Source organism: Acomys russatus, chromosome 4 (genome assembly GCF_903995435.1).
Source record: "Acomys russatus chromosome 4, mAcoRus1.1, whole genome shotgun sequence".
Lineage (NCBI taxonomy): Eukaryota > Metazoa > Chordata > Mammalia > Rodentia > Muridae > Acomys > Acomys russatus.
In genome coordinates this window covers 64,704,241-64,729,359 of record NC_067140.1, presented here as the reverse complement: position 1 = coordinate 64,729,359, position 25,119 = coordinate 64,704,241, and the positions used below count along the sequence as shown (strand labels likewise).

The 25,119-nt window shown below is 45.8% G+C and overlaps 1 protein-coding gene across 1 annotated transcript in view; it reads right to left on the bottom strand.

The window, feature by feature from the left end:
- Positions 1 to 25,119, bottom strand: part of Mertk (MER proto-oncogene, tyrosine kinase) — a 75,625-nt gene that overhangs the window by 38,628 nt on the left and 11,878 nt on the right. The window contains exons 3-6 of the mRNA XM_051144919.1: positions 21,163 to 21,289; positions 12,369 to 12,531; positions 10,345 to 10,460; positions 2,347 to 2,530 (exon numbers count right to left, since the gene is read on the bottom strand). Of these exons, the coding sequence (XP_051000876.1) occupies positions 2,347 to 2,530; positions 10,345 to 10,460; positions 12,369 to 12,531; positions 21,163 to 21,289 (590 nt within the window). The remainder of the gene's footprint in view (positions 1 to 2,346; positions 2,531 to 10,344; positions 10,461 to 12,368; positions 12,532 to 21,162; positions 21,290 to 25,119) is intronic.

Below are 25,119 nucleotides of genomic sequence, written 5' to 3'. Positions count from 1 at the left end.
TAGCAATCCCAGCAACCACACACACACACACACACACACAAAAAGTCCATAGGAAGAAGGTAGCAGGTAACATGGCTCAGCCTGAAGAGGTAGGAGGCTCTCTAGGAGTTTGAGACCAGCCTGGTCTACTGGGTAAGTTCCAGGACGGCCAGGGCTTACACAGAGACCTCCTGTCTTGAACAAACAAATCAGTACCATTGAGATACCATCAGAATTTTGTGTGCCCATTGTATGTGGTGATGGGAATTAATCAGAGCTTTGCACATGCTGGCAAGCACCCTATCAACTAAGCTACATCCCTGGATCTCGTGTAAGCTTTTACAAGAAGGGGTTTGGGAGGCTAAATCCTCAAGGTTCACTTGCTATTTTAACAATGTTATAAACATGGAAGGTAGACTAACATCAATGAGGACATCTGGGAAGGAGAAGGCTGGTGCTCACTGGTTCCTCCTGTAGACACCTGGAAGTGAACAAGGCTGACTGCTGAGAAGCTCAGTGGCTCTGGGATGGGCAGGCAGGAGCTGATGCAGAGGCCATGAAGGAGTGTTGCTTATGAACTTGCTCAGCCTGCTTTCCTATAGAATCCAGGACCACCAAGCCCTGGGATGGTATCACCCACAATGGCCTAGACCCTCCCTTATCAATAATCAATTAAGAAAATGCCCTATAGGGCTGGGAGATGGCTCAGAGGTTAAGAGCACCTACTGCTTTTCCAGAGGTCCCGAGTTCAATTCCCAGCAACTACATGGTGGCTCATAACCATCTATAATGTGGTCTAATGCCCTCTTCTAGTATGTAGGTATACATGCAGGCAGACTACTATGTACATAAAAAATAAATCTTAAAAAGAAAAAAATAAAGAAAAAGAAAATGCCCTACAAGCCATGTGCTGTGTCGACTATAATGCCAGCACTCAGGAGGCAGAGACAGGCTGATCTCTGTGAGTTCAAGGCCAGCCTGGTTTACAAAGTGAGTCCAGGGCAGCCAAGGCTACAAAGAGAAATGTTTAGTCACGAAATATATAAAAAGCAGACAAAAATCACAGCATGAACAATAAAGACTATTTATAGTAGCACACTAGGTACTGAACAAGGTAAGATGACTGAATTGAAGAGATAACAATAAAAACCCTCCAAAGGAAAAATGAGGAGAGAAAAAGGGGGAGGGATTAGCAGAGCGCTACTGCATTATGGGACTTCAAATGGTCTGTTAAGCACATAGCTAAAGCCCTTAAAAGAGAGAAGTCAAAAGGGCAGAAACACATGAGGAGTGGAGGGGTAGCTCAGTGATGAGGAGTGTTTGTATCATATGCATGAGATCCGAGATTAGTCTCCAACACTGTGAGGGCAAGATAGCAGCCCAAATGTTCCCAAACGCGATACAAACTACACACGGAGAGACGCAAGAAGTCCAGTGAACTTCAAGCACAAGGGATATCAGTAAAATGAAGCTGAGGGCTAAGGGAGAAATGGGGGGAAAGGACATCTTACACACAGAGCACACAGAGGAACAAAATCAGGTTTACCGCCAATACTATGCTAGAAACAAAGCAAGAAAGGAAACAGTTGGACCTTGTGATTTACAGAAAATGGAAAAATGAACTCACTCCCACTCTTTAAATGACACCAACATCAACACACACACACACACACACACACACACACACACACACACACACACACACAGAGCTCTTTCTGCTGCTGTGATAAACATCAGGACGAGAGGCAGTGGCAGAGGGAAGGGCATGTTTTGTCTTATACTTCCAGGTCACAGTTCATTGTTGTTGAGGGTACAGGGGCAGCAACCTGCAGCAGAAACCATGAAGGAACCATTGCTTTTTTTTTTGATCCCTGGCTGAGGCCGGAGGGTGTCTACGAGCTTGAAGCCAGCCTGGTTCGCACAGCAAGCTCCAGGCCAGCCAACACTGCGTCATGAGACCCTGTCTCAACAAACAACCTAACTAGGCCACCTTCTAGGCAACTGTAAAGCTAGACTTTTATTTAATAAAGAAATGACTTTCCCCGGCTTGGGTTGCTTTTTATGAACAATAACTTTGTGCATCGTGTGTGTAATTGAAAATGATACTGGCTTTAAAAGTGGTACCACAGTCTTTCCACATAAAAGAAAATGTTATATGCACATAGTACAGTTGTTGTTTTGTTTTGTTGTTGTTTTCACTTAAGCCTCTTAAACTACGAAGAAACTGTTTTCTTTCCTATTTTATTGGCCACCCCACTAAAATGCACCAAACAGAGTACACACAACATTAGGTTACTGGGAAAGGCTTGTTTGATCACACGATGTTGGGGGGTGGGGGGGATGGTTATTGTGTAGCTCAGGAATTACCTCCTTCGGTGGTGCTGGCCAGAATCCAAGGGCTTACTGCAGACCAGCCAATTTCGTTCCGACAGGACACACCGATGCTGTAATTAGCCAGGGCTTGCAGCTGCTGGATTTCATACAGATGTGGCGAGGCAGAGGTGTTAAAAATCATGACTGAGCCATTACTCAGCGGGTCCGCTTCCTTGACCTGCATGAAGAGCACAGATGTGGACCAGCGTTAGTAAGGTAGGGGGAATGCCAGACTTGGGCACACAAATGTTGTTTGCACGTAGCCCTTCCTCTGGGCTGGAGGAAGGACCTGCTTCCATTCAGGACACACACACAAGATTTCCCGTCAGCGTGACTTGTGTTGCTCATGCCACAAGTAGAAAGTACCCCGCTCCTCCCAGATTCACCTCCCACTTCAGTTTTTTTTTTTTTAAGATTTATTTGTTTATTATTTATACAGTGTTCTGCCTGCACGCCAGAGGAACGGATTAGATCTCAATGTAGATGGTTGTGAGCTACCATGTGGGTGCTGGGAATTGAACTCAGGACCTTTGGAAGAGCAATCAGTGCTCTTAACCTCTGAGCCATCTCTCTAGCTCCCACCTACCACCACTTCAGTTCTTAATCCATTCTTTCATTTAATAGTCTCTGGCCCTTTAAATAAATAATTTCCCATTCTTGTTTTAGAAGATGAATTTCTTGGCTTTTGCCAACATTATTGTCTTATGATAACATGAAGAGAGCTCAAAATAGCATTTAAGCATACTTTTCAGTGCTTCATAAGGAGTGCCATGTTTGTATATTAACCAGAATCTGTATCACAATGTGTTTCTGACACAGTGCCAACAGCTTATATTATTTCTACGCAGTCTACCATGAATTTAAAAGCTTAACTTGGGGTTGGAGAGAGACGGCCCAGCAGTGAAGAACACCAGCTGTTTTTCCAGAGGACCTAGGTTCGAGTCTCAGCACCCACATGCTTGTGAGCTAGCAAATGTGGGTTCTGGAAAGTGACTTTAGACCTGCTGGAAGAGCAGGAAGCATTCTTAAACACTGAGCAATCACTCCAGTTCCCCTTTAAAGTTTTTAATTAGCATATGCTAATTATATAAAATAATGGGTTTTATTATAACATTTTCATACATGTATATAAATGTTTTGATTATAATCAATCCCCATTACATTCTCTTGTTCCCTCCACTCCTTCTTCAACCCAGTCTCCCTTCTACTGTTACATCTTTTTGAAAACATATTATTATTTTTGTCTGCATGCATGTATGTGCACCTGCCTGATACATACATACATACATATATGTGTGTGTGTGTATGTGTGTTGATATATATATATATATATGTATGTGTGTATACATATGTATGTGATATGTATGTATATATATGTGTGTGTGTGTATATGTGTGTGTGTGTATATGTGTGTGTGTGTGTGTGTGTGTGTATCATGCCTGGTGTTGGTGGAGGTCAGAGAAAGGCACTAGATCCCCTGAAACCAGAGCTTCAGGCAGTTCTGAGCCTTCATGTGGATTCTGGGACCCTAACCTGGGTCATGGCAATAGTAAGCAATGCTCCTAACACCTGAATCATCCTCCAGCACGGTCATGGCTTTCTGTGTGTGTGTGTGTGTGTGCGTGTGTGTGTGTGTGTGTGTGGGTGTGTGTGTGTGTGTGTGTGTGTGCGTGAGCGCGTGTAATGAGTTTCACTAGGATTGTTTACAGGAGCACAGGTGGGGGGTTATTTACAGAGCCATGGGCACCCTACCAGTGGCTACACTACTGAAAAAAAGTCTCTCCCTTCCCAGCAATCCTCATGGAGGAGTGAGGGCCTCATGAGCTAATCTCTGCTAACAATTACTAACTGCCCATCAATTTTCAGGGAGGCGGAGAGCCTGATGGGCCCAGTCTCATGCAGTTCTTGTGTAGGTGACCACAGCTGCAGAATTTGAGAGTCTGATGGCCTCGTCATGCTGGAAGACAACTGAGCCATGTTTTTAACTCCCAGCAGTATGCCTTGTTCCTGGTAGAAAAAGCAGTCAGGGTTCTCTGGAGGAACAGAACTTATAGAATAAAATTATATATAGGGAATTTGTTAGACTGGCTTGCAGGCTGTGGTCCAGCTAGTCCAGCAATGGCTGTCGACCAACAGAAGGTCCAAGAGTCCAGTAATTGTTCAGCCCATGAGGCTGGATGTTTTATCTTGGCTTCAGTATTGCCAGAACTCTAAAGAAGTCAGGCTCCAATGCCATTGAAGGAATGGACTTGCCAGCGAGAGTGAGGGCAGCAGGCAGAGAGTGAGCGCTTCCTTCTTTCATGTCTTTTATACAGGCTGCCAGCAGAAGGCGTGGCCCAGATTACAGGGGCGTCCTGCCCACCTCAAATGATCTGGATTAAAAGAGGGTCTTTCCACTTCAAATGATCCCTCGCACATGTATGCAGCTGCTTGGGTTTTAGTTAATGCCAGATGTAGCCAAACTGACAGCCAGGGATAGCTATCAGGCCATCTTTACATCTTCTTTTTACATTGCAGCTGGAAACCCCAGTCATGTGTACTTCCAAAGTAGTGAATAAGTCTTGAAGAAAAAGGCAAAGTCTTCTTCAAAAGAATCAAGATTCTTATGCAACCATATCTGAGCTTGTATCAGCACTACAGTCAGGGATTGCATTAGTTGTGATCACCCTCCCCCTCAACCCCGACCAGCTGCACTTTAGGAGGGACTGAGGTTTGGGGGGTGCAGGCTTTGCTGCAGGAAGATCCTGTCACCCTTGAACTGCTGGACGCCTTTTCTTCTGAGCGAGGCGGAGTTCTGTAAGTTTACACTTTAGCTATTTCTCTTCCAGCTTTCTTGGTTCTGGGGCCACAGTCTCATTCTCAGGCTGTATCTCGGAGGAACATATATCTACAAACATGGCCTTGGGAATCCCGAGATGCAGCCACTGCCTGCTGCCAGCGACTCTCGTTTCGGTGCCACACCTGGCCTTACTGTGCCACGCTGACAAAGCTGGTGTGTGACTATTGTCTTTACTCCTTTCTAAAGGCCTGCAATTTATCTTCATTTGGCAGAACTGGGAACTGAACTGCAGGCCTACCCACACGCTGGGCAGCTGCCCTGCCATTGAGCTACAGACACCTCTAAGCATCTTTAAAGTGTCTATTTTGAGAGTCTTGCTCAGTAGCCCAGACTGCTAGCCAACTTGCATTCCCCTTTCTCTGTCTTCGAGTAGCTGGGTTTACAGGCACACTGGGATCAGCAGTGGCCACGCCCAGCAAAAACCTCTGTCCTTCGTGTTCTGTACCATAAAGATCCCTGCTCTCGCCTTGAGTTGGCATTATTACTGTGTCTTTATTCTCCTCCCTCTCCACTCCAATAGAAACTTGGCTTGAAGAGCATGCATGGTTGGCGTTTTGGAGGAAGCTGGGATATGCTAGAAAAGATGGATCCTATCTCATTTTAGCAAACCTTTCTCTAATGTCCTCATCTTTACCACCCCCTCCAAATGCCACAATTCTTTCCACACTGCACTCCATATCTATGTGCACAGAGCAAGAGAGCAGGATTCTTGGAAAAAAATCTAATCTTTGGCCAAAGTCTCTCCTGTCCCTTATGTATTCTTCCTGTTTGGGAATGAGGTTATGGGAATACAGGTGGTTTTTCCACTATACGTATATGCAAAATCTATAAAGACAGAACAGCGGGTAAAATAGAAGCAATCCAAAAGCAAGTTTTTTTTTGGGGGGGGGGGCAAAAATCATTAATGCAAAAAATGAATTCCCCTTAACAAGGGAGGTGTGATTACCGGCCATGGGTGTACAGTGTTGTTATGTCGGGGTAAGTGTGCTTTCAGTTCAGCCTAGGACCATAAATAGACAATTTTGGAACATTTTGGAGTCCCCCAGTGGATACCATGAGGGTGGCGTGGAGGCCATGTTCCACCTCTGACTCAGACCTTGTGGGTGACAGAAAGGTACCAGCTGGCCCCATAGAGCCACCACTGTCCGAGAAACAGGCCGCCTGCTTATCTTGGGGTGTTTTTTTTTTTTTTTTGGCAGAAATTACTTTTTGTTCTTTCATATTAAACTGTGCACCGGACTTCCTGCTGACTGACCACTAAAATTAAGGTGGAGGAGACCTTTGGCTCTCTGCCCCAACCCCATTTCCGGAACCCCGTGAGAGCATTTTACACGCAGGTTCTTAGGAAAAGGTAGGGTTTCTAAAATGGGCCTCCTCTGTGGACCCTAGGGGGCAAGGAGGGCATAAAATGTCAAGAAGCCAATGAGGGAGTTAAAAATAAAAAGAGAACATGTGTCCCAAAAACGAATGAAGAAAGAAACTATGGTCAGGGCCAAAGGAAGTGAACGGGCGTGTCCCGATAGTGCACAGCCCTGAATCCTGTCCAAAACAGTCATTTGTTACTGAGTCAGAAGTTTAAAATGGGGATGAACTACAGTCCATACTCGGTCCCTTCAGGAAGAGGACATACTGCACGCAGGCTTTAGACTCCCTTCAGGGATGCCATAAGAGACAAAAGAAGCTCTATTGAGTATGAAGTTCAGAAAAATAAAAGCCATTTTTTTTTTTCATTATAGGTAAATGTCAAGATTGCTTCTGGCACTTAACTGGCTTTCCTGTGTCATTTGCTCATTCAACAACTCTGCCAAAGATGGAAGCAGGAACGGTGAAGGGAGGGTGAGCTAGCCATTGGTTTTGAGAGCAGAATGACCACATCTGCCACCACATGGTCCAAGGTGGGTGAGGGGAGCCTGCCATGTGTCTGCCCTGGGATGCTTTTTCATTTAGTCCACCACTAGGCAAAGCCACAGGTGACGCTGGCATCTGGTTCTTCACCTTGAGTGTTTTCAGTCATCCTGCTGACCCATCCTACCTCCTACCTCCCCTGGCCCCAGACTCACTCTTGCACAGTGGTGGTAGGGCCGCCCTCGTCCCTCAGAGTCACCCTGAAGTCAGCCACCTTCAGGAGAGCGGGTATGCTATACCCTCTCTGGCTCCCCAGTTTAGCAACTTGGAACTTGAAGCCAGCTGTTCAGAAGGCTGGCTGTATGTCCAGCTTTGTTCCTAAGAATAAATGTCAACATCCATTCTCTCACTGTAGTCAACACTGTACCCAACTCAAAGCCAAACCGGCAGAATTAAGAGTGGAGACCTCAACTCCTCACTCACAGTTAGGGACAGAGCACTGGGGAAGAGCAACAGAGGACACAAGCCAGAGAAAGGCAAGGAACCAACTAGGCTAAGCAGTCACACACAGACTCCTCCTGACAACTGGTGTACACCATCCAGTCCTTGGCAGTCTCCAGGATGGGGCATACACCATGTGATAAACCAAGCCTTAATACATTTCAAATGACTGAAATCATGCTAAGCGTTTTCTAGTGGAACATTAGAAATAAGCAAAAAAGTTGAGGAGATGGCTCAGTGGGTAAGATCAGTTGCTGCACAAGCAGGGAGATTGAAGTGCAGATCAGCAGCGCCCACGTAAAAGAGCTGAATGTGACTGAACACACAGACACCAGTGCTGTGGGGCAGAGGCGGGAGGAGCTCTGGGGCATGCTGACTGCCAGCCTTGCTTTTCCATGAGGGAGCCTGTCTTGAAAGAACAGGTGGAGAGTGATAAAATGGATGCCATCCAGCCTCCTCTGCCTCCACAAGTGCATGTACCTGCATACATGCCTTTAATCCCAGCACTCAGGAGGCAGAGGCAGGCGGATGGATTGCTGTGAGTTTGAGGCCAGCTTAGTCTACAAAGGAAGTCTAGGATAGCCAAGGCTACACAGAGAAACCCTGTCTCAAAAACAAAACAAAACAAAAAAAACAAAACAACAACAACAAAAAAGGCAAAACCCAAAACAAAACAAAAACAAAAAACCAAACCAAACCAAAAAAACCATAAGGTAAAAGACAAACCAGAAACAGGCAAACTAACCCTTGAGATGAATGAAAACACAGCAAAGCAGAAAATCTCTTGGGGCACAGCTAAAGCCGTGTTTATAGGGGAGTGCATAGTGCAGATGTTGGGTATAAATGCCTATTAAATTTCTTTCAACTAGACTTTATGGCATGTGCCTATAATCTCCAGCACTGTGGAGGCAGAAACAGGAAGAGCAAGAGTTCATGGCTATTTTGGGCAAGAGTGAGTAGAAGGTCAGCATAGACTACATGAGACCGACTCTGCCTTAACTCTTCATCAGCCAACCAGACGGATCTCCCGGTGAGAGAGGCTGTAAACACAAGACACACACTTCCCAGTGCTTGGGAGAGTTACAAATAAAGTTGGGCATGCATTGAACAAGGCTGGGAGCTGTAGGGTGAAGAGACTATTTTAGGGATAATACATGGTTTTATTTTTCAGAGAAAGAACAGCTGTCAGATAAGAGTAGGAGGCAGCAAGAGCTGAGAAATTAATTCTAGCTGGTATGAAAAACATCTGATTGTCAACATAAAATACTCTGGAGGTCATTTCCCCAAATTAAGTTGGCCAGCCTGTGTTAGGTTAAAGTGTTTGTCCTTCTTCTTCTTCTTCTTCTTCTTCTCCTCCTCCTCCTCCTCCTCCTCCTCCTCCTCCTCCTTTTTCTTCTTAGGTTTTTTTGAGACAGGGTTTTTCTATGTAACAGCTCTGGCTGTCCTGGACTTGCTTTGTAGACCAGGCTGGCCTCAAACTCACAGAGATCCACCTGCCTCTGCCTCCCGAGCGCTAGGATAAAAGGCTTGTGTTTGTCTTTTTGAAATCTAATTTTATTTATTATTGTTGTTGTTATTTATTATTATTAATAATAATTATAAAATCATGGGGGCACTTGTGCGCCATGATACACATGTGGAGGATGGAAGACAACGTTCAGGACTCAGTTCTCTTCTTCTACTGTAGATTCCAAAGGTGAAACTTAGGTTATCAACTCTCTGGCATGGTTAGTGAGTCTTGGTTTGTTTATTTGTTTTTGTTTTTGTTTTGAGACATAGTTTTTGTGTTACCCTGGCTGTCCTGGAACTCACTCTGTGAACCAGGCTGGCCTCGAACTCAGGGCACCACCTGCCTCTGCCTCCCCAATGCTAGGATGAAAGGCATGTGCTACCACTGGCCATGCTGGTTAATGAGTTTTTAATGAGAAAACTAGATATTCAGCACACTAAGAATGGTTCCATCCCCAAGCATAATAAAGAACAAGGCAAGATGCGCACATACTTTCGGCAGACAGCCCCTGGGTAATTGTACCCCATCTGACCGTGGAGTTAGTAGCTCTGATGTTGGCATCAGCTCTTCAGGTACCTGAATTCTGGTCCTGTCACTAAGTGCTGAGCCCACAGTGGTCATGTGTTTTTAAGGACTAGATTTATATCTGTAGAACGTCTTGGCTCAGGCGGTCACTCAGTAAGTGATAACGCTATTGCTACCATTTCTGTTTTCATGGAAAAAACACTGAGGAGCACAGCTTACATCATGACAAGGTATCATTGGGGGTGACTCACCCATATTTCCCCCAGCCCTGTTCCATAGTAACTTTAGGTAGTGCTAACCACAGCTGAAGATTCTACAAGGGCAGCAATCCTCAGGTTTCCCCAAGAGACAGTGGCTGAGGGGCTTCATTTATCAACACACATGAGCCACCTTGGGCTGGTGCAATTGTCTTTCATAACACTAGCCTGGGAAAGACCCAAACTGGGCTGTGAGTAGCTGCCTGGACCCTTGGTCACAGACCAGTTGTCATTCAGGGATGTGCCTTTATGATTTATAAAAAATTATCCCCGGCTCCATGGCCTTTGTGCTTGGAAACATCTTTCTCTCCTGTTTGGGTCCTGGGCCATAAAGCAGTGCCATGGCCAGAGCATCAGAACAGCTCGCTATGGTGGACACTGGGTAGGGGAGTGGAAGAGGTTCTGAACAGAAGTAGAGAGATGCCTTCCATGCCTACCCTGGTGGGGAGGAGGGAAAGACAGAGAGCATCACACAGGACCACACAATCCTTTCCCTTTCCATTCTAGAGATTTACCTGAACGCTGCAGTTCTGAAACGGGGAGTAGCCATCAAAACCTGGGACCCAGGAGACCAGGATGCCGTGTGCAGTACTGCTAAGGGTGTGGACTTCAGTGGGTGGGGAGGGGATTGCTATGGGAAAACAAAGACACATGTATACAATTACAGTTATGAACCACAGGAGGCCACAAGTATCCAAGCAGCTGGTCTCAACCTGTGGGTCAAGACCCCTCTGAGGGTCAAACGACCCTTTCCCAGGGGTCACTTAAGACCATTGGAAAACACAGAAATTTACATTATGATTCATAACAGTATCAAAAGTACAGTTGTTAAGTAGCAGCGAGATAATTTTATGGTTGGGGGTCACCACAACGTGAGGAACTGTATTAACTGTATTAAAGGGTCACACCATTAGGAGGTTGAAAACCACTGGTTTAGACAAAGGGAGTCTTGGCTGCTGTGATAGAAGTTTTAAGATAAATGAAGATCGGAAACACACGTTTTGCCTCAGTGCTGGAGAGACAAGGCAGAAGGCCAGAAGTTTAAGGTCACCTTGTCTTTAAATAAACACATAGCAAGCAATCCCACAAGCTTTGGAAACAGGATAGAGTTTTGCTTTTGTTTTTGTTTGTTTGTTTGTTGTTGTTGCTGTTGTTGTTTTTCGAGACAGTGTTTCTCTGTGTAGCCTTGGCCATTCTGGACTCGCTTTGTAGACCAGGCTGGCCTCAAACTCACAGTGATCTACCTACCTCTGCCTCCCAAGTGCTGGGACTAAAGGCGTGCGCCACCATGCCTAATCAAGACAAACCTTTTAAAGATATTTTAGATGAGATTCTGAAACATAAATTTTAATGCTTCCCAGTGTTTACATGTTTAAACCCTGAAAAGTTTAAATCTTAGATGTAGTAAACCGTCTTTACAAGTGCGCACCCACTCGTGGATTTCTGAGATTCCCAGCATGCCTTTTGAAAACTGTAATGGTGGAATTTGTGGAAAGGGAAGGAAGTTATACACTTCCTCTGGGAGTCATGTTTAGTTTGATTTTTTTTTTTTCAATGAACTTTTACAAAATGCCATTTCATATCCTTCATCCAGTTCATTGACTGAAAGTGAAACCAGCATCTTTTATAACTCCTTCTACAGTTTTAAATTCCCTTCTCTGCATGCCCAACTCTTAACTTATTATTCGGCATAGTCTGCCTTTTCCTTGTGTTGCTTCAATTCCCCAAGGATAAGAGGGAAGAACCATGGACCAATGTCCTCTCTTCAGCATCTAAAGATCTACTCGATCATAAAACATGCGATGTGCTTGAGTCTCTGAGTGAGGCTGCTGATACAAAGATAGCGTAAGGCAGGATTTGCTGTGGGCTGTGCTTTCCCTCCAGGTTTTGGGTTTAAATACCTGCTATTACATAGGATTAGAGGGATGAGGTGATGGGCAATATTGTCTCCACTAACATCTGCCTTGGGCTCTTGTTGCTGTCAATCAACTGCCCAGCGAGCTCCTCTCTACTGAAATGCAAGCCCATGGGAGGGGAGACGGAGAGGAGGAGACAGCTGGGTATCCCACTGCCTCTCTGTTCACTACTCCCAGTTATAAGACTCCCTCTGGCAAGACTTGGATCAGGCTCAGTTGGCCCAGTCCTCACACATCAGCATCCCTGGCGAGCCCGCCTCTGGCTCTTCAAGGATTGATGAGGACAAGTACAAGGTGGAAGTGGCAAAAGTGAAAACAGAAGTAAAGCGGCTAGCTTATTTTCTTCCTTTGCCAAGCAGAACCACACCAGCTAATGTTTACGAGTGATTTATGTGCCAATGGCTGCTATGAGCATTTTACTTGTATTAAATCATCAAAGCCTCAAAAATAGGTAGGCTTTATAATTACTGCCTTCCCCCTGCCCCTCCCCCTCAAAAAAAAACCCAACACTGATACCAAAGAGGAGAAAAAACTTGTGCACCCTTACAAAGAAAGCCAGACTCAGGCCCACGCCTCTCCTCAGACCCCAAGAGATGCTGTAGAGCCCTGGCCTTCCTGCTTACCTTTGATGTTGACCTGCACGCCCTTGGACACTGTCAGCCCTTTGTCATTGTGGGCCTCACAGCTGAAGACTGCCATCTCCGTCAGACCTGGGATGGAAGGGTACTTATGAGATTCGAACAGATAAACAGGTTGTTTCTGGACTAGAAATCTGTGGTTTGCCAACTTTTATCTCTTGCTTCACAGCTTTTAGCCGAAAATGTAAAATTAGTCTAAAAATAAAATAAAGTGTGAGAGCTATAGGAAAACAAGCCTGAGAAGTATTGGGAGCCCTGGACCCAGGGGCAGGTGTTTTCATCCCTTTCAGCCCTGAATGCCAAGGTCGTGCCATTCAGACTTTGTGTGTGTGTGTGTGTGTGTGTGTGTGTGTGTGTGTGTGTGTGTGTGTGTGTGTGTGTTGGGGTGTGAGTGGGGGTGGGGGATTGAAACACCATCTCTCTATGTAGTTCTGGCTGTCCCGGAACTCACTCTGTAGACCAGGCTGGCTTTGAACTCACAGAAATCTGCCTGCCTCTGCCACCTGAATGCTGGGATTATAGGCACGTGCACCACCACACTCAGCCAGACTTTAGTCACAAAGAGAAGAATCAACACACAAGCACATTGCAGGCAACGGTTGAGATCATCAAAAAGATGCAGGAACCAAGGGAAAGCAGGACCCAATGGTGGAGGCTGAAACGGCCAGAGCAAGACAGTAATGTATATAATTCACAAGACAGTGAATTACAGCCCGGCCATACATATTATTTCAAGAATAGGCTGTATTGATTTAAAAAAAAAAAAAAAAAAAAAAAGGCAGGTTAAATAAATGGAAGATAACAAACAAGTTTCCTACAGAGCCGAACTCCAACTCCCTTTGTAGATTCTCCTTCATTGAGGAAGTGGGTGAGGTGTGACTTATACAGCAGGAAAGGTGAGGTGAGGGCAGCTTGAGGGTGGAGACACCCAGACCAAGCAAATCCCTGCCAGGCTGGTCAAGGTTCACACCTGCTATGACTGGTCATGTTGACAGAATGTGCTCCCCTGGGTGATGGAGATAGTAACTTCATTTCTCTGACATTCCTTTAGAAACACCAAGTTGTGGGACATTCTACAAAATACCTGACCAGCAATTCTCAAAACCACTGAGGCCAAGAAAAACAGGGAAAGTTTAGCCCGGAGGTGCCTAATCAGATAAACACAGATGACTAAGTGGGGTGGCGTATGATGCCCTGGAGGATTCTGGGACAGAAAAGGGACAGGAGTTGAAATCTATGAAAATCTGAATGTTAGCAAATAAAAGTGTATCAGAATTGGGACATCAGTTGTAACCAATTTATCAAACTAATGTAGGATGTCAACAGTGAGGGAAATGAAGGTGGATACACTGAGATTCTTGGTTCTATCTCAATAGTTTCCTCTAACTTTTTTTTATTATGTGTATATGTGTGCAGGTTCACGCCATGGCACATGTATGAAGGTCAGAGAACCTTTCAGGAGTTGATTCGCTTCCCTACCTTGCTGCCACCTTGCAGCCCCTTCTGGCTAGCTGCTTCACAAATCTCAGGCAGCTAGCTCCCTGTCTTTGTGTGTCACCTCACGCTAGGAATGCTGGGATTACATATGCATGCCATTGAATCCTGCCTTTTCTGGGGCTTCTGGGGGTGGGGGGGGGGGTGGGACTCAGGTTCTCAGACTTGCATGGTGGATACTTTACCTGCTGACACCCCGCCCCCAGCTCTATTTCCACACTTTTTCTGTAAATCTAAAACCATCTAACATGTAAAAGTTTTGGTTGTTGTTGTTGCTTTTAACAAACACACAAACAAACCCATGCACACTATGTAGCTAGTCTAGAAACTTCTGTATCTCTAGACACTTGAGCATTCTAAACCGAAGATAGACACTTTTTTTCCTTTAAATATGCCACAGCTTGCTTTTTTTTTTTTTTTCTCCTTCTTCCTAAAACGCTTATTTTGGGTGCTGGAGAGATGTCTCCGTGGTTACAGCATGTATTCCTCTTGCCGAGGACCAGAATTTGGGTCCTGGAACCCATGTCAGGTGGCTCACAACTGCCTGCAGCTTCAACTCCGGAGGATCCTCCAGCCTCTTCCGGCATGTGGCTCACTTGCACTCTCAAGCACATGAACCCACACAGAAACACACACATAACTTAAAACAAACAAACAAACAACAACAACCAAAACAAAAACCCACAAAAACTTATTTAGCTTTCTTTGGTCTATTTGCTGCATTAGGAATTTTCCACTCTGATATTTAAAAATCCTCAGCTCATCACTAATGAACTGAACTTGAAAAATGGAAGGGCCAGGGAGAAAGGCTGTCTACTAGAGAGGCAGCACTCATCAAGCCTAGAAAAGTTGTTCAATAGAAGTTGTAAGGGGGAAAAAACCAACACTGGCCCCTGACACCTCTACTGGGCAGGAGTGCATAGACACACACACACACAAACACACACACACACACACACACACACACACACACACACACACACACACACCAGGTCAACTGTTATTTTCCACTCGGATGGAAGGTTTTCCCCGGTTTCCTAGCTAGGCATGGCCCCTCAAAGCAAAAATAAAACCTGCATTTCTGTGCTGTGACTCTTACGGTGACCTTTCCTTTCTTTGTAAAGCATTATACCATCATACTGAGAACGTGACACACTCTTGTGGCATTTTAGTTCTCTGTGATAGGAAGTCTCTCCTTTACACTGGAGGGAGATCCTAAAGTGGATTTCCTAGTTAGATTTTCTTGACAACTTAAAGCACCAAGTGCCGTGGCTTCAGTCAGGAGCCACGCCTTTGCACATTTGATCACTTCCTCTTAGGTGAGTGATGACATTGCTCTATCTCCTATGGTGACTAAGGCAAATAGTTCTCTGAAAATGGGCATTTGACCTCACTGCCCTTACTTGCACCTGTAAAGGATGGGTGTGAAGGAGTGCTCCGAAGGAGTGGGTGTCTCTACCTCCTCCCATTGCTTCTCCTAGTTTTGAGAAGTGAGCCTCTCACCGACTCTGATGCAGACATTGCAAAAGTAATCATGCTTGAAGCAGTGGAATAAACTGTAATTGTAGGAACTTTGAAAATGGAGGAGAACCTACGAGTGTGAGCACGCCCAGTCCCCAGCCCACCTGCAACATCCTGACACCAGCATCACGTAGAGAAGCCACTCCTCCTACAGTCTACAGTCTCCACCAGGATCTTCTGCTTTTCCCGAGAAGTCTGTTCCAACAGCATCCACACGTGTGCTTGAAAATCTTTGAATAATAACCTTATGGTTTTCTTTCTTTTGGATTGACTATACTTACAGTAATTACCAGGATACAATTAATTGGTATAAATATTCCACTCTTTGGTCCGTGACAGGGATGTCCCACAAGACTTCATGCATGATAGATAAGCTACATTTTATTTCCCCAGAAATGTATCTCCCTAGCCAGATCAAACTGGAACTTTGTATGCACGCAGCCTAGAAAGTTCTGAATCTTGAGACAAAGTACCACAGCAGCTGTTTTCAGAGTTGGGGCACAGACTTCTAGAGCTCCCAGCGACACTTGCCCTCAAGAGTTAGCTTATTCTCATAATAACACTGTCACTTTCCTTTTCATGCTCATTATCGCATGAATGTATGAAGGAATTTTCCAGAACCTGATGTCATGTGATGACGTCACAGGTCTACAAGTCAGTGGAACATGGGCTTGCACATTCTTGTTTTTAAAGTTTTCCATCTTTCTAATCTAGTAGTAACCTGATAGGCATAACTAGTATAAAAATTGTTTTGTTTTTCTTTCTTTTTAACAGTTTTTAAGACTTAAAGAGAGCCTGACACCACATTGCTTGAGAGTGCTGATGTCCCACTGGGATTCTGGGGGAGGGAGAGGGGGAAGGCTCTTTCTCCTGGAAAGGGAGGCAAATGGCAGGCAGCAAATGAGAACAACAAATGAACAAACAAAAACCCTTGTATGGCATCATCGGGGCTTCGACTTGAGGAAGGAGACTATGTCCAGAATGAGGACCAAGACCGGACCCCTCTCAGCCACAGAGTGGGGTGCATTCCACCACTTTCCATGTCACAGCCTCGCCTGCCAGGCTGCAGCAGTGGTCCTCACAGCCGACCGTCCTGACCTCCCAGAGGAGACACCCCCGCACCCCACCTCCCAATAGCTTGCAATACTTTGCTCTTATTTAGGAAAACCAAGTTTTGGCTCCATCAGAACACAGGAGTTCTTACTTACTTACTGACTTACTTATTTATTTAAGGTACGGTCTATGTCTGTAGGCTAGTACTTATCATTTGATTTCAATTACTCTTATCAAAACTTTTAGGAAACATACATGTATGAACCCCAAAATCACATTCCAAGCTGCGCAAGCGAGGAAGAGTCAGCTCTAAGGCAAACAGGCTTATTTATGGCCCTGAGGCCCAGTATTTTGCTGCAGCTCCCTGCAGGAGGGCAAGCCCTCTCATCATCCTCTATGGTGGAATAGTGCTTAAAGTGACACTAGGCACTGTGGCACTTGACTTTAGATCAAGCAGGAAGTAACTTTTCCTCTTTGTATTTTTTTTTTTCAAAGTTTACGTAAGGTCAGAAAAACAGCTTATGGCAGATGTCTCAGCAGCACAAGGCACCCACACCACATTGGAACTCCCTCAAACTGGCTCCAGTCCGTCTCTATATGAGCTGGTAGTTGATGCCCACAGGCCTAACAGATGCAAGCAGGCAGAAGCAGAAACCTGTGGGAACCAAGGCAACTTTCTCCAAAACTAGACTAGGGCAGGGGAACTCACCCCTAACCCCACAAGGTGTTCTATTCTCCACATTCCAAGGACTGAAACCAGGACCCCATTCACCCCAGGCAAGGGCTCTACCACAGAACCACACCCTCGCCCCGCCTGTGTAACTTCTTCCCTTAAGGCTTTTTGGCTTATTGGGCACTAACTTCCCAAGCACAGTCTCATTTACACAGCCAAACTAGCTCTGCAGTTTGTCCAGCAGGAAAAGCCAGTTCCTTCTCCCTTGCCTTGTCCCCTCTGTGGAGGGACCAGGTTGGGCTAAACCTGAGTGTTTTATAGCCCAGCCCCTTGTGGCTTTCCTGGGAGAGTCTCAGGTCTCCATCCTCCTCCCCACAGATCCTGAAGGCTCCTGGAGAAGGCCCAGCACCACAGTGCCTGAGACCTCTCCTCCTGGGCCTATCCCCTGAGCTCCAGGGAAAGGCTCTCCCCCACCCCAGTCCCAGGATGCTAGTCTATACCCCTCTTGCTTGCCCCTGCCCCACAGACACACGCTCTGTTTTTTTAAAAAAAATGGCAGCCTGGGACCCAGACCTGAGATATTTTTAGGAGCTTTGAAGAACAACATGTTCCCTTGGGGAAAGACAATCACAGTTGCTGAAGTTGCAACTTCCAGGAGTCAGGCCAAGTCTCTGAGCTCTGGGTTAGGCAACCCTGAAATTTAATAAAATAAACAATCCTGCTTTTTCATCTCCCTCCCCGTCCTGCCACAGCATCTGTCTTTCTACCAGAGAAGGCAGCACACAGAACACACTGCATGTAAAATGGATTAGTACTTTGGAAATCCAGTCTGTCCTGGTCTCATTCACTCAACAAATACCAAGTACTCACTATGTACCAGACCCCCACCTCCATCCCCCGCCCCAGACTCCCCGTACCCTACCCCCAGGAACCTGGGATGTCCTTAAGAATAAAAAGAAGGATTTCTGCCCCTTAGAACTTACATTCTCCCAGAGCAAAAGGAAGCATACAACCTGAAAGAGTTAGATGCACTGTGGGAAGGTGACAGGTACCAGGAAAACACAGAAGACTGGATAGTATGGGGTGGGGGGGGGGGGAAGCAGGCTCTGATAGCCAACAGAGGGAGGGGCTATACTAGCTCTCTGAGAAATGGGCTCAGAGAAATACCTAGAGGGAGGGAGTGGCCCTTGTAAGCGGTCAGCCTGGGGAATCCTGACAAATCAACAGCGGGGTCTCCTTTTCCAGAAAGGACTCCAGAGGAGGAATGGCACTGTTGGGCTTGGTCAGGATGGTTCCAGCTGCCCTCCAGAGAACAGACTTTAAGCAAATTCCCGATTACAAAATAGGCATTAAAAATGCAGCCGGATTCGAAGCACACCTTTCAGGAAGGCACTAAAGGAATGAGGAACTGATTTGAATAAATTCTTGATGTCGTGGTTATTACAATGAATAGTAGTAACTATATCCAGTTAACTATAACAAAAACTTGTTTAGCTATCTTCTACTTGTGCATTTAAAGAGACAGTTAGGGGCTGGAGAGATGGCTCAGTGGTTAAGAGCCCTGGCTACTCTTCCAGAGGTCCTGAGTTCAATTCCAACCAACCACATGGTGGCTCACAACCATCTATAATGGGATCGGACGCTCTCTTTTGTCATGCAAACATACATGCAAATACAGCACTCATATACATAAATAAAGAACTCTTTTTTAAAAAAAATCCTACTAAACATACAATTAGCATTTTTTAATTTTTGCTTTTATTTGTGTGTACCTGTGAGTATATGTTTGGTGGGTGCCCATGGAGTCTAAAGGAAGGAGTTGCAGGTGGTTGTGAGCTGTCTGATGCTGGTGCTGGGAACCAAACTCCAGTCCTGTGCAAGAGCAACAACTGCTCTTAATAACGGATCTCTTCAGAACAGGGCATCTGACCCCCTCTTTTGGCCATCATGGGTACTGCACACACATATACAACCCCACATATACTCATAAATAAAAGTAAAATTAATTTAAAAAAAAGTTCCGTAAGTTGTCCAGAAACACATCACCACAAGACATCATCTGTCTGTATGCTAATATAGGTTACACTCTACAATACGTTCCAGCATTTGCACCAGGCAGACAAGTTCTTTGTAGGTTCCATGATTTGAAGTAGCCCATGACAAAAGCCACTTATTTATTTGTTATTTCTGGTGCTAAGGTTTTTTTTTTGTTTTTTGTTTTTTTTTTTTTCTGTCTCAGTAGCCCAGGATGGCCATAAATTTACTATGTAGCTGATGATGACCCCTTGCCCTATATCCTGGAGGCTAGGATTACAGGCATACACCACCAGACCTGGTTTAATCTATGTTGGTGAGCAACCTGGGTCCTCAGGCACACCGGACAAGAATTCTACCTACTGAGCTCCACCTCAGGCCTGTGCTGGGCATTTGGTTTTTTTTTTTTTTACAGTAAGGAAAGAAGAAATTAGGCCTGTGTGTGGTAGGCAAACTCTCTACCACTGAGCCTTACAAAAATGCTTCTTTAAAAGGGAAAAAATTTCAGATCGAAGTAATTTTAGATTCACACACACACACACAAAAAAAAAGTTGCAAAAATAGCACCAAGTTCCTGTGGCCTCCCCTCCCCGACTTCTCCATGATAAAGACTTTAAACAGTCAGAACACGCAGACACCAACCAGGAAGGTGACTTTGGTACAATGCCAGTCACTAAACTTCAACCTTACTCTGATTTTACCAGTTTTTTCCCTCTTGGGGTGTGTGTGTTGGGGGCGGGACAGTATATAATCCTATGAATTTTAATCACAGGTACAGATTTGTGCCTACAAAATTGCTCCACCAATGAAAAAGGACTCTCCCGTGGGAAAACCCTAGCCCAAGAGAACCAATAGAAAGAACTGATCTCCGCTCTATGGTGGTAACTTTGCACTTTGAGACGGTGATTTCACAGGAATCAGAGCCTGTGCAACCTCTGAGGCTGCCTTTGTTCCCTCACTCACAATGGCCTTCAGACACAGTGCCTTTTTCTCCTGTGTCTTCAGGACAGCTTTTGCATTACAGAGTCAGGTGGGGAGGGATTGTGTCACGAGGAGAAAAGTGCCAGGAGTGGTGACATATTCCTGTAAGCCCAGCTCTTCTAAGAAAGATGAGGCCAGCCTGGAATGAGAGTCTGTCTGAAGCGAATATGCTTGCTCAAACTGCTGGGGCCATTTAAGCCACTTCCCTATTTGATACTTTCTTAGTAGACTGGTAGGAAACATTTATATCCAGGATTTTTTTTTTTTTTTTAAAGACAGGATCTCGTGTAGCTCAGACTACCTCCAACTCACTATATAGTCAAGAATGACCCCGAATGTATGACTTTTCTACTTCCCACTTCCTGCTGTCGGGGTTGCAGGTATGTACCACCGTGTCCAGTTTATATGGTGCTAGGAATTCAACGCAAGGCTTTACGCATGGTGAACAAGCATTTTACCAACTGAACTACATCTCTAGCCCTTAGGTTAGCCACTCATCTGTCCAGTGGTTCACTAATCCACTCATTGAAGAGATAGGGCTACACTAGCTAATAATTCGCACATAATCTTTACATGGACTAGTAGCCCCCCTTGGACACGTGACAAGTAGGTGGCTGTGGCTGAATGCGACGCAGAGGAACAGAAGTGGACGGACTGTGAGTTTACAGACAAGGGCAGAGTGACCAGGCAGTCATTCAGGGAGAAGCTGAGAGCTGGAGGTCAAAAGATGAGTGGGGGCTTACCGGAAAAACAATGAGAGGAAAGCAGCTGGGATAGGAGAAGGCAAGCAAGGGAAGTCAGGCAAGATGGCACATTTGAGGACCTGCAAGGGGCTTGTGAGATTCCATGAGCAGGCACTTCAGGAGGGGTGGGGAGTGGGTTAAAGTAGAGTCCTGAGGGATCTGGGAACATTAGAGTTAAAAAAAAAAAAGGTAGACTTCAACCAACTTGGACTGGATGGTCATGCCTTGAGTGAGAAGCTCTGTGTTTCAGGAAAAGCTGACAAAGCAGAGAATTACTCACCGTGTAGGTGGCAGTGGGTGGCACGCTGGAGGAGGCGGGGAACGCCGAGGACAGAGGGACAAGGAACGCAGGGCCCCCGTTAGGGTGCAGCGGTAGCAGTGTTGGCAGGGAAGCAGGAAAATATGAACTAAGGGCATCATTGCAGAAAAGTACTGGGAAAAGGGGATCCACTGACATTTGAGACCAGCGTGCAGAACTTGCTGACGGACTGGGGGACAGGGAAGAGAAAAGAATTTGGGTAAAGCTCGGGCTTTGACTAGAATATATCATCGCCTCAAGAGGCCTTCACTGTTGGGCAGCGGCTACGCCATCTGTGCTATCAAACATATTCAAATATTGTAGGAGGGGCCAGAGAGATGGCTCAGTGTTTAAGAGCACCTGTTGCTCTGGCAGAGGATCCAGATTCTGTTCCCAGCACCCACATGCTGGCTCACAATCATCATAACTCCCGTTCTGGGGAATCAGATCCCATTCATGACCTCCATGGGCACTAGGCACACGCATGGGGCACATATAATGCATGGAGACAAACTACTCATGCATATAAAATAAATCGAATGAGTCTAAAAAAAACTGACAGAATTCTGAGATGGTGAGGTGCCTGGTGCTGCCTTCTCCTGCATAAGGAAGACCTAGGGCAGCAGGCCTAGGATGGCTGCATTTTGAGGCAATTGTAAGTTGTCTGGATTGACTTACATGTAAATCTGACATGTTATTTTGATATAATCAACATGACTCCTAGAACACTTTAAAAACAGGAGACTGGAATACAGTTCAATGGTGAAATACATGGTTCACATGTGCAAGAGTTTAACGGCTAGGGCCCTGCCCCCACTCCCACAGACATACCAATCCCCCACCCATACAAAAATGCCCCTTACCAAAGTGAAAAGAGAAAGAGGAAAGTTGAAACCTACTCTTCCAACCTTTCGCAAGCAGGAGAACTGCTTGAGCAATGTAGCATGCTGTAGTCATTCAGAAACGAGGTGGAAAATACCAGCTCAGCAGCTTAAATAAAGGCCCTTCATCTACTGGCACCCGGGTCTTTGCCCTGGAAACTGTAGAGAAACTGCAGAAGTCTATGCCTTATCTATGGAATGTTAGACTTTCCACTGTCATGGGCTTTCTGGTCCCTGATGAAAGGTGCAGTTATCGGATATTTACACTCTGTGTGTGTGTGTGTGTGTGTGTGTGTGTGTGTGTGTAACTGTTTTCAAATCAGAGTTTCTCTTTCAATCCCCCCTTTAGCTATACTAAATATAGATGACTTAAACAACATCTGTAAACACACATACACACAAAAACCAAAAAATAAAAACCCAAAAAGCAAAAAAGCAAACAAACAAATAAAAAACCAGTACTATGGCACTGGCAGGATGGTATAATGGGTAACGTCACTTCCCAAGTAATCCTGAACTCAATCCCTGGATCCCATGTGAAAGTGGACAGAAAGCACCACCTCCACAAAGTTGTCTCTGGTCTCCACACATCCTGCGGCACATGCACACCCATGCACACACGCAATAAGAATAATTAATAATAAAAACAGATGGTTGAGGGAGTATATATGTTAGTTACTAAAGCCGTTCCACAATGCACATATGCATCTCAAAATTCCGCACTATGTGACAAATGGGTATACTATTTTTCATCAATTAAAAAGCAAAATGTCAAGGCCAGTGAGACGGCTTGGCAAGTAAAGGCACCTGCTGCTAAGCCTGATAGCCTGAGTTCAATTCCTAAAACTTACGTGGTGGAAGAATAAAACAAAAAATCTACAAGTTTTCTTTGATCTCTATGTGTACACACAAACCTCCCACAAAACAAACGTAAATGGAATTTTAAACTAAATATACAATATCTGTTTTTAAAATAGCTTATTTTTATTTTTATTTTATGTGAATTGGTGTTTTACCTGTGCGTGTGTCTGTGTGAGGGTGTCAGATTTTAGAGGTTTTTGGACAGTTGTGAGCGGTGATGTGGGTGCTGGAAAGTGAGCCCAGGTCCTCTGGACGAACAGTCAGTGCTCTTAACTGCTGAGTCATCTCTCCAGCCTTATTATATCTGTCTGTTTGTCTGTTTGTTTTTAAAATAATCTTAGTATTGCTGGGTGTGACGGCCCAGGCTTGTGATCCCAGCACTTGGTAGGTAAATGCAGGGGGACTGTCAGAAGTTCAGGGCCAGACAGAGTTACCTGAAACCTTATCAGAAGATATTAATAGTAATGCCTTTCTTTCATGGACTTTGAAGCAATTATCCCACGGGGAGGGCATTATTTTAAATTGATTTTCAAACACACAAGTTCTTCAATTATCTGCTCTTTGGGAAAACTTAGATGAGAGTAGAGAACCCTGTATCACCTCTCGTCCAGTCAGGGGTAACAGAGGGGCATCAGAGACGATGTCCGAGGCTGGAACTCCCTTGCCTATCTGGCCACAGCTCAAGTGACCATTGAGATCCTGCTTAGGATGGCATACAGCGGTGCACAAAAACACAAAGTCCTAGACGTCAGCGACCATGCTAAGAAGGGAGACCGTGGAAGTCAACATCCTGATACGGGCCATCAAGGATGCGCACATGATCTGACCGGGAGTCAATAACAGAGCCAAGACAATCTCTTAAGTGATAGATGAGTGCGTCACAGGACAAAGGTCAGGCAGGAAAACACTGGAAGCCGATAGACCAGGGGGTGCAAAGGTCCTGAGCAGGAAGAAATAGGATGTGTCTGAAGAAATGGAAGGGGCTCTGTGTGAAGGGTGCTTAACAAGCCAAGGCAAGTGAATCGGGCGTGAGGTAGAGAGCTGACCGGGGAGGGGCTGAGCACGCAGGACTGACGGACAAGGCCAGGAAGGACTCTGGTGATAGTTTAGATCAATGGGAAGCCACCGATGGGTGACATGAGCTGCTGCTGAGGAGAGTGGAGAGACGCGGGGATGGGATGGGAGCAGTGGGTTTGGCAGGGACCTGATGGAGATGTGAACCACGGTGCCCGAAACAAAGATGGACAGAGGCAGATGATGGTACCTTGGAGGCAGAATCCTCAGACTACTGATGCTTCCAGTGTGAAAAGGGAGGGTAGGGAGGGGTGTTCATCTCGTGCTATTACTTAGCAAGAAGGGGGAAATCCTGGGGCAGGAGATTGAGGGGAACGAGGAGCTGCATTTTCAGATACATGTGCACACAACAAGCAGGAAAGCCAGGGAGGAGGGAGGTTGCTGAACACAGCAGCTATAAGCTTAGTCGAGAGGACAGGGCCCAAGATGTAAAGTTCCAGGCTGTCACGCTACTGGTGGCATTGAAGCTGGCCAAGGAACTCAGCCAGGGGGATGTGCCTTGGAGGGGGAAAAGAAGCTGGGCCAGGCCTGAGCTGGGCACTTGATGTTCAGAACTGGCTCAGCAACAAAGAAGATGCAATGAAGAGGGAAGGAAGCCAGGATCATGTGCCTTTTAAAATGTCTACCACTGAGCTCTCAAGCCTAGAGCTGCCCTGGGCACGCAGCAGACCCTCCTGAACACTTGCTGAATGCATGAGGAAGGAAGAAGGGATGGAGCGTGGCCACAGTGTCACATGGAGCTCAAAGAGGCAACCAGAGGAGCAATAGAGGAGCCCAGTGGCTTGAACGGCACCGGAAGCTTCAGTGGGACTGCTGACAGGAGCCAGCCAGGAACAAGAACAAAGCCAAGGCATTCTGGTTTGGATGGAGACCAAGATGGCCATGGAATGTCAATTCGCCAGTGATCCCACAGTGACTCACAAACTTCCTGCCGCAGTGCCCCGTGACCGATCCACTTTCTTGGCACCCAACCTCAATGACGTCTTTACCTTAGTGTTTCCATAGGGTGATTCTTGCCAGGTAGGGGAGGGCATAGTGCCACGGAGTTGTGAGCAGGGCTCTGGATGCCAGAGCTGGAGTCTGGCTAGGTGGTCAACCATACGTGCCATCTCCCTTCCTCGTG